The 10,500-nt window shown below is 33.8% G+C and overlaps 1 protein-coding gene across 1 annotated transcript in view; it reads right to left on the bottom strand.

The window, feature by feature from the left end:
* The window catches only part of PGR (progesterone receptor), an 84,510-nt gene that overhangs the window by 19,171 nt on the left and 54,839 nt on the right, over positions 1–10,500 (bottom strand). Inside the window, exons 5-6 of the mRNA XM_032295704.1 lie at positions 2,602–2,746; positions 1,108–1,238 (exon numbers count right to left, since the gene is read on the bottom strand). Coding sequence (XP_032151595.1) covers positions 1,108–1,238; positions 2,602–2,746 — 276 coding nt within the window. The remainder of the gene's footprint in view (positions 1–1,107; positions 1,239–2,601; positions 2,747–10,500) is intronic.

The following is a 10,500-nucleotide window of genomic DNA, read 5'->3' as shown; positions in this document are numbered from 1 at the left end:
AAAAAAAAAAAAAAAAAAAAAAAAAAAAAAAAGATAAAAAGTGGGACACTTGCATAGGGGACCTAACATGAACGGAGCTTGCAGGAATGGAGGTTGCTCTGGGTGAGTCAGTGAGTGAGTGGTGAGAGAATGTGAAGGCCTAGGACATTACTATGCACTATGATAGGCTTTATAAACAACATACATTTAGAACTACACTATATTTATAAAAATGTTTTTTTAAATAATAAATTAGCCTTAGCTTACTGTAACTTTATAACTCTAGTTGTTTTTTTTTTTTTTAACTTTTTGGCTCTTTTGTAATAACATTTAGTTTAAAATAAAAACACATTGTACAGCTTTCTCTTTTTAGAGACAGGGTCTCACATATTGCTCAGGCTGGACCAGAACTCCTGGAAACACACATGGAGCTGTCATCTCCTAGGACAACAATGCCTTTTTCTGGAATTCCTTTGAATAGACCTGCCTGAAGCTGTTTTGCAGTTAACTTTTTTTTTTTTTTAAATAAGTAGAAGTAGTGACTCTAACAACAGAAAAGTATAGCATAGTAAATACATAAACAAGTAAGAATTATTATCACTACCAAGTATTATGTACTATACACAAATTGTATATGCTATACTTTATGTGACTGGCAGCACAGTAGGTTTATTTACATCAGTATCACCACAAACATGTGATTGACACATTGTACTATGATGTTATGATGGCTACAATGCGAGTAGGTGATGATAATTTTTCAGCTCCATTATAATCTTAGGGAATCATTGTATATGTGATCTGTTGCTGACCAAAATACTGTTATGTGGCACATGACTATAGTACTTAATTAGGTGAATATGAAAGAGTAATCATCTTTTACATAATCATCTTTTATCTAAAATAAAAAGAAATTGATGAAGCTATTTTAGTATTATATGGTAGTAAAAGATGAAAAAATCAAGTAATTTTATTAATGTCTATAACAATATATTGGGTATTTCTTCTTTATACTTATAATCTAAGATTTCTACCTCATATATAACTATGTAATCATATTATCATTTGCACCTTTATAATGAATTAAGAAACTAAATATCTTGTATTAAGTTACTTGAACTCACTCACTTGTATTAAGAAGCAACAAGACTTTCATACAGAGGAACTCTTCTTGGCTAACTTGAAGCTTGACAAACTCCTGTGGGATCTGCCACATGGTAAGGCATAATGAGTAGAATGATGATTCTTTCATCCGCTGTCTTGCTCCAGGCACAATACACAAAAGAAAAAGCAACAGGAAAAAAAATAGTGTCTTAGCCAGTTTAGGTAATTTATCAGGAAATATGATTTTGGTAATTACCTTACATATTACTGAGTATGACTACTACTTTTAACAAACAAATCCAATAATTGGAATTTTAAATGTCTTTTACAATTTTCACAATACTGAATTTTTGAGGTTAAGAAATCTTAACATTAGAAAATTATATGAGATACACACTGACCAAGATTAACATTGTTTCTCATTTTTATTATCACACTTTAAATACCTAAACCAAGAAAACACAGCAGAGCTATACGAGTTAAGAAGGTGGAGGTAAAGAATGCTAAGAAATGTTTTTATTTACTTACAAATTATTTTCTATGAAAACATATATAATGTGTGCAATTAAATAGGAGAATTCAGTTCACAGAGCTTACCATATTTTGAATGTTTCTAGGGAAATATACAATGATACAGAAAAGAGTAAAAGAGAACATTGGCAAGCATTAATTAATTGACAAGGTTAAACACAAGTGCTGAAGGTTGAGAAAATTTAATTATTTTCTCAACCATGTGTTGTTTTATAATGTCCAGATTAGTCAAATGAAACTAACAAGAATAATTAAATTATATTTTTACTTACTCAAAAGAGATAAGAATCTCACTGTAATTCAAATTATTTGGCAGATTATATAATTCTTCAGAGACTCAATTTCCTAAACTGTAAAATGAAGGATGCTGATTCCTTATTTCAAGGAATTATTGGATAAAATGTAATGAAACATGAAAATTATCTAAAAATTGTGAAGACTTATATAAGTTACTGTTATATACTTCTAAGTCAGCATTCACCATTAGAACAATATAAATATTATCATGAAAAAATCTTATTCAGTTAAAGATTATATGTAGAAAATTAATTATAGTTATTTAAACATGATAAAGCAAATTGCAATATTTATCTATCAATTTTTAAAATAACTTACCAGTGTAATTTGTCCGGTAGGAAGAAAGATGTTTTTACTTTTTGAATGCAGGTCAATAACAAAAATATTTATTTATTTTATTATTGTCATTAGTACTAAGCTATGAAATTTTAAATTGATAAATGAAACATTTATCTTTAAATATATTTCTTAATACATTCTTGATACGTAAAAAAATTGGATTTGATACAACTATAATATATTTTGAAACAAGAGGAAAAAGCTCCAAATATCAAATTGTAGTAAAATGACATATTATTAATATCATCATATCAAGAACACCAAATATGTGATCATTTATTAAAATATAACTTTCAAAATTATCTTTTATGTATACTTATAGTAACAAAAACAACAAAAGTTACTACTTACTCATTTAGTATTAGATCAGGTGCAAAATACAGCATCTGCCCACTGACGTGTTTATAGGATCTCCATCCTAGACCAAACACCATTAAGCTCATCCAAGAATATTGAATGAGAGTTATCTGGTCATCAATATGTAAAGTTCGAAAACCTACAAAACAAATGTAAAAATACAGTGACCCATAATAATCACCGAATTATGTCAAAAATATTGAAAATACATATAAATTCAAAAATAGGTATAAGTAGGGATAATGTTTTCAATCTCAGTGTATTTTATACTGAAAATCAGAAAATATTAAAAAATAATACAGCCTAAAATATCAGCAACTTTGGAAGTCACTTAAAAATTAGTCCCAGGTTTTGCATTTCTGGGAATTTGCTAAGTGAATCCATCATCCATCACTCATTCATGCAACACCCATTTAATGAGAATCATTCATGTGCCAGGCACTATATAAAAATGCTGCAGTTATGAAGATGACTACGACTCAATCCTAGCCTCCAAAGAAGGTCACAACTCAAAAGGAAAGACAAGCACATGAGTGCTGAAGGGGGTGCATTAGTTAATCGGGAGGCAAGTCAGGAAAAATTTCCTAGAAAAAAAAAGATAATGCCTGAATGAAATAATCATTTTTTAAAATCTCAGTTCTTTTTAAACATAAACTGGTCTTACTTTGTAAAACACTGCTTTCAGTTGTGTAGTATCTAATTTTCTTCTAACAACCCTTAACTATGTCTTGGGTAGATTCCAAAGTTGTCAGGTCACTTTCATTCTCTGAAACTTAATCCAGTCTTGTTTTAAACTTCCATATTGCTTAAGAGATTTAGAATCAATCTCTCTCTCTCTCTCTCTCTCTCTCTCTCTCTCTGTCTGTGTGTATGTGTGTGTGTGGGTGTGTATGCTTTGGTCTTTCATCATCTTTTAGGCTGGTCTCTGGTGTTGGTGGCAGAAGGAAGACGGCAGGAAAAGAGCAAATGAATCTTGATTTAATCATCAGGAGTCTCTCCATGTCTTCTCAATTGTCAAGGGAAGATCACCAGCACAAAAATGAATAACTTAAAGGTGGGAGAAGCAAAGATATATTTGGAGATGTAGGATGGGGTCAGATCATGCAAGGTCTTGCACGTCAGTTAAGGAGCAATGGGAGTTACAGAGCCTTGCATTGTAGATAGATCCATTTTAGCTATGTGGTAGGTGGATTCAAGGGAATAAGTCTGGAGTTAGAACAGTTGGGAGATACTGTCAAAGCCCAGAGGGGAGATGGTAAAAACTTGAAGTGAGTCAAGTCAACACGTTAGAATTAAGAGGAGAGAGTACATCAGAAAAATATTTAAAGGGGAAAATCAAAGACATTTGTCAAGTGATTATAGGTAGATGGGAAGAAGGAATCAAGTACATTTACGTACTTTTCTTGAATGGTAGATGATGGTAACAGCATTGCTGAGATAAAATAAAGGAGAAGAAACTTGCTAGGGAGAAAATAGTTCTGAATAAGATTGAGGGGTTAACATCCTGATATCAGCTGGAAATAGAAATTAGAAGTATGAAGAGACATCTGGGCTAAAAATATTAATATAAATTTGAAAGTTATCTGTATCTGAGTATAGCTAAAACAATGAAAATGGATCATTTTTTAAATTAAATGTATCGAGAAAAACTTTTGCTGAGAATATCAATCGCCTTCTATAAAGCTATTTTAAAAACATCTATTTTCTCTAAAAATCCACTGATGTTCACTTACAAATAATCTGTTTCAAAAGTAAAACCAAAGCAAAACTTAATTCATTAGCTATCAAGAGCAAAAGAAATTTATTTCCTGATAATGTTAATCATGTCGAGGTAGGTAGCAAAAAAGAAGGCTCTTATCTTCATACACTTCGATTGTCCCATCTTCATGTGAATAATAGAAAAATTGCTTTTCTCTTCTTAGAACTGCTTAACCTCAATAAGACCAAAAACAACTTGAATGCCCATTCATAATTAGAGATGCCATAGTGAGCTTTTGCCTTTTACTAAGAAGGTATGCTCTTCAGTGTCTAACTAACCTTTCCCCCCTCCCGCCTTTCCTCCCTCTCTCCCTCACTCCCTTCCACCTCTCCTCCCTCCCTCCCTCTTTCCTCTCCTCTTATTCCCTGCTCCCTAATACCATCCTACTTTGCTTCCCTCCTTCCTTTCTCTGTGTGAACAGAGTTCCCCATTGGTTGTAGTTTTGTGAGAACAAGTGCCCTATTTTCCTACTTTCCCACTGAGAAACCTGGGTAAAGCTTCTCCTTCTCTGGGCTTGGGCATAGGTTTAGGCCGTGGAACATATACTAACAAGAATTTGAATCAGAAAATAGTAAAGCAAAGACAAAGATATGATTATTCTTGACGGTGGCGGTGTCCAGAAAATGAGATCCAATGGGAAGATTTATCATGCTTGCTTTTTAGCCCTCCAGAGGTGCCTTGGCTTCTGCCCATGTTCTAAGCTTGTCCTCTAGCTTCTATTCAGTGAATTCCTGGTGTCCTCTCAGTAAATTATTTTTTTTTTAATTTTTCTTTTGTTTTTAATAGGATTTTCATTGTTGTTGTTTCTTTCATAATTAACATAGTTGATTTTTATTGTTGGCATGCAAGAATCTTGGTTTACTCGGGTGCAGAAAGACTCTCTAAATAACCAGCCAAAAAGATCTTGGCATGCAGTTTTTGTAATTCTTTATTTTATTTGCATATGACTTAAATGCCTCTTCAAGTATAGGTCTACATATTAACTTTGGAAAATTATAAAGCTTTACACAATAAATCTAATACATCAATGCTGCTTGTAAGTCAGATATTTAAGAGACTACAAAAATGTGTAATTTTGTGATAAAATTTAGAATCATCTGACAAGAGATCAATGAAATGGTCTTGATTTTTGAAAAGGAAGCCTTTCTAAAGGGAGGCACATATAAACCTCCCTATTGCTGATCTGACTCAACAAGTTGGAAGGAATTCAGGACAGAAGACCCAAGTTCCAGTCCTGGCTCTACCACTTATGAACAGCCACTTTGGAAACGTCATTTATTATCATTGCATCTAAAGTTCTTCATAAGTAAAATCACAATGATAATGATAACTAACTCAGTGAGTTGCTATGAGACAAATGGGATAATTATGCACATTGTAGAATGCTACACAGATATTTATTATTAGTCTATCAATGCAACAGAATTGCTCATTGGAGTAATACTAGTATGAAATCCACCAGTCTGATGGGAAGTCTCTAATATTAAAGCACAATGGCATAAAAAAAAGGAGGGATTTTATATATTATAGAACCTATAATAACTGAAGTATAAATGTTAATAATGGTGAATAAATTTTAAAGATAAATTATGTGTTCATTCTGGAATATATATTTTCCAGAATATACACTTTAAGTATGTTGTTATATATAACAAATTATATATTTCATATAAAAGGGCAGGCTCATAAAAAGTTACTTTTCATTAATCAGATGTCTTAAAACATTAACCAAGTGTTCACTATAATATCCAGGAATACCTTTATTATTCTCTTTCTTTCTTGGTGAATTTTATAACTTTCTAAAAAATATTTATAATATTTAAATATTTGACTTAACTATGTTATAATTTTTCACTTCAGGCTTTTGTTTTATGTTAACTTTTGAGTAGTTTTAAAGATTTTACAAAACTATATAACAATTAAATTGTTCTATATCCAAAAAAAGATCCTGTCTACATTTGGATGTTTACATTAACTTTATCCTACTCTTAGTTTTTGTTTTTGTCTTGTTGCTTTTTTCTTTGTTTTCGCATTCCGAGGTTATTAATGTCTAGAAATCCAGGCTTTTATTTTATTACAACATGGGCAAATCTTATTAAAATAACTTAAAATTTATAAAATTACCAATATTTATAACAGAAACTGCATTTCTGTTTGACAAAATGGAATGGAACTCAGAAAATAACCTTTATTTACTCTACCTTTTACAGTGCTTATCTGTGATAAATGTACAATGTTAAATTGACTTGAACACACCTAGTATAGAAATGCTAGTTTTTCCTTAGTAACTGTAATATCATTCATTACTTTATACTGAAACAAAGATGGGAACACTGAGATCAAATTCCCAATGATGATAATGATCAGTTAAACTTAGTACATTTGAGGTGACCAAAATGAAAAACCTCCACATACAGAAGTGATGAATGATCACTAATTGTGTTTAACAAATGTTTAAAAAACAAAACACTCTTTTCCTTTTAAGTGAGTTGACCTGATAATTTCTGACAAAAGCCCTGTTACAGCTGTCCAATTTTAGCTTAAAAAATTAACAGAAAGTCTACAGAAAAGAGATGGCCTGGGGCTGGGGTGTGGTGGCTCATGCCCATAGTCCCAATGCTTTGGGAGGCAAGGCAGGAGGGTCATTTGAAGCCAGAAGTTTGAGATCAGCCAAAACTCACTCTCTACAAACCAATTTAAAAAAATTGTCCAGTTGTGGTGGTACACACCTGTAGTCCCAGTTACTGGGGAGGCTGAAGCAGGAGGATGGCTTCTGCCCAGGAGTTCTAAGCTGCAGTGAGCTATAATCATGCCACTGCACTCCAGCCTGGGTGACAGAGTGAGAACCTATTTCAAGAAAAAAAAAAAAAAAAAAGATGGCCTGCATGACCTACTAAGTTCTCCAGTCTTAATTCCAGAGTTTTGACAAAGTATGTAAGTTTTGCTTCTGTAAAAAATGTCAAGTAATGAAACAGATAATCTACAACAATGGCATAGCATTAAATATCTCAGCACCTTCTGACACAAAGCATCAACTTTCATAAAGTACGAATATTGAGAAGCACAAAGAAGCTTCAATACAATGAGTATCATCACCAGCATGTTTGATGATTTAAGAACTTAATGTCTAACAATCTAACGTAGCACAGTTCTTTGTATATCAATCCTGTAATTTAAATTTCTGTAAATATAAATATTTGGAAGGAAGCATTATACTTGCAATTAGGATTAAGATTAGAAAAATGCGGTGTCTGCCTTTTTTTCTTTACTTTTTCCCATCCCCCCACCTCTGCTATCTGTCCCCTAGTCTCCCCACCCCCCGACAGGCCCCGATGTGTGATGTTCCCCTCCCTGTGTCCATGTGTTCTAAAAATGCTGTTTCTGCTTTTAACTCTACAGTCTTGTAAGACAGACAGAAAAGTAGAACACAATTGTAACTCAGAGTCATAGTGTTATGGTTGACAAGCGCAAAGAAGATGTAGGAGAGTATAATGTTTCCTCGCCCAGTCTAGGAAAGCTCAGAAAAATCTTCCCAGGGGAAGTAACAAGTGATGTGAATCCTGAAAGATAGTTACAGGTCAGTCAAAGGAAGATGTGGGGATAGAGATGGGCTGCCAGGTAGGAAAAATAATATGGACCAGAGAAGGGGGCCAAAATTTGAGCAAACAGCATTTAGGGAACTAGATTCTAGAGTCGTGTGAAGAGGAATGATGAGAGGTAACCTGCCAATTCAGCAGCTGGATCACAGAAAGCCCGTGGATATTGAGGCTATGGAGTTTGGATGCTATTTTGAAACAGAAATGGAAAATATGATTGAATATAATAGTTTTAGAAAGGTCATTCTCGGGGTAGAATAGAGGATCATTTGGGAGCCACGTAAAATTGGTGGTAATAGGATCAATCAGGAGGCTGCAACATGAATCCAAGTTAAAAAACAAAAAAAAAAAACAAACTAAGTTGGGGAAGTAACAACAGAAGTAGCATGTATATAAAGAATCATATCTGTAATAAATAGAGTTGATAGAATTTGACAATTTAGTGGGTAAGGGGTGATGAAGAAAGTAAGCCAAGGATAATACCAAAAATTCTGGGTGAGGTGCCATTTCAAGATACTGAAAAAGGCTTTAGGTTTGTGAGGTCATGTTAACTTAGAAGTTAATGTAAGTGGAGCTTTGTAATAAGCAGCTGAAAGTCCAGTAGGATAGTAGAGGATCTGGCTAACACTATCTGTCCTTAGGAGTCATCAAAAAGGAGTGGTAGCTGAAGCTTATGCAGACTATATAGAATGAGAAATTACTGGGAAAGACAGAACCCAGGACATAAATTTATAGTGTGGGTGGAAGAACAAATCCACACAGGCATCAGGAAATGTACATAGGAGAGAAACATAGATACCTAGAAGAGAAGGGACAAATGACTAAGCAAGAGTTTTAGCAAGAAATAGTTACTTTGCCCGTAGTCCCAGAGGCATGTGAAGCACATTAAGGGCTGCAAAGAGTCATGTGATTTGACAAGTCAAAAGTTTTGTTGCCATTGGCAATCATAATTTCAGTAGAATAGGTTGTGAGAAAAACTTTTTTAGCTTTTATCAACACATTTATTAAGACCTTTACTCTCAGTAGGCTACTCCCATTTCTCATCATTTTTTTCGGGGGAGCAATAATTTAATTTACTCTTTTGATTTGGGAAGAAAGAGATGAAATCCTTTGTCAAGATGCAGTGACTGTCACTGACTCAAAAGTTGTTTTGGCATGCTTCAAAAGCAGAAAAATGAGACAAAGTGCTGTTCCAGTACTCTGATCCTAATAATTGCAAGTAGTCTGGTGAAATGACACACACAAAAAAGTATGTCCTAAAAAATTCAAGGTTTAAAAATGTCAAAGCACTGATCTACATGAATTTTCACTAAGTTAACTGAAATATCAAGACAAAATTTGCACAATGGAAATCTTCCCCTCCTACCCCTCTGTCACATCAGTTTCACTGCAAGGCACTGACGTACAGGATGAAGATAATTTAAAGATAATACTGAATTGTACATTAGTACTTTTAATTTAAACTCTAACATCTACAGTTAATTTTTAAAACCCTCCTTGATGAGCCCATAACTTACACTTCTAAGTTTACTTTCTATTCAATTCAAAATAAATTTATTGTCAGCGGTTTCTTAACATTTGGGTGATTTAACCTCTTGAAGGCCAGTACTTAGTGTAGCAGTATCTGAGGCTATTTGTCCATCTGTACAAATGTGCTTTCTCAATCAGTAGCTACTAAAAACTTTAATTACTACCCTGTGGGGAGACTGTATGATAAAATTTTTGATGTTACTAATGAACTCCCACACTTGAAAAAGTTGAGAACCATTAACATGCTGGTTTAATGTATTATTCACCAAACATATCTCATGCTTTTCTTATTTCGGCCACACTGTTCCTTCTGTCTAGAATGCTTTCTCTTCTCATGATTTATCAAAGTCTTGTTTTTCCTGTAGTTGAACTGACATTTTGTCTCTGAAGTCTTCTTTAATACTTGAAGCCAAAAATGTTCTTCTGCCCCCACTTTCATTATATCTGTATCTTACATGACTTTAACATAACACCATAGTTGTTTGGGTATCTTCTCTCTCCCATTGGAGTGAAAGTTCCTTAATAGAGGGAATATGTCTTGTTCATTAAAAAAAAATTCAAATATTGTGTCGCTGTATATTTCAAATAAGAAAATACTGCCCACTAAAGCTACAGATAAAAGCCAATGTAAAATCATTCATACATAGATGCTAAATGTCAGATGCAATGTATCCTAAGAAATGGTTTATAAATATGCTGTCAAGGCCAGAGCATCTTGCAAGTCTCGATTAAAGAAAAAGGGGTGGAGTGTTTTGGCTCATGTCTGTAATCCCAGCACTTTGGGAGGCCATGGTGGGCAGATCACTTGAGCCCAGGAGTTCGAGACCAGCCTAGGCAACACAGTGAAACCCAATTTCAATGAAAAATAAAAAAATAAGCTGCGCAGGGTGTTGCATGCCTATCGTCCCGGCTAATCAGGAGGCTGAGGTGGTAGGATAACTTGAGCCTAAGAGGTCTGGGCTGCAGTGAGCCAAGATCATGCCACTGCAGTCCAGCCTGGGCAACAGA

This window comes from Sapajus apella, unplaced genomic scaffold (assembly GCF_009761245.1).
Source record: "Sapajus apella isolate SASKATOON/1434 unplaced genomic scaffold, GSC_monkey_1.0 scaffold34, whole genome shotgun sequence".
Taxonomy (NCBI): domain Eukaryota; kingdom Metazoa; phylum Chordata; class Mammalia; order Primates; family Cebidae; genus Sapajus; species Sapajus apella.
Note: the sequence above shows the minus strand (reverse complement) of the source record. Positions and strands in the feature narration are given on the sequence as shown.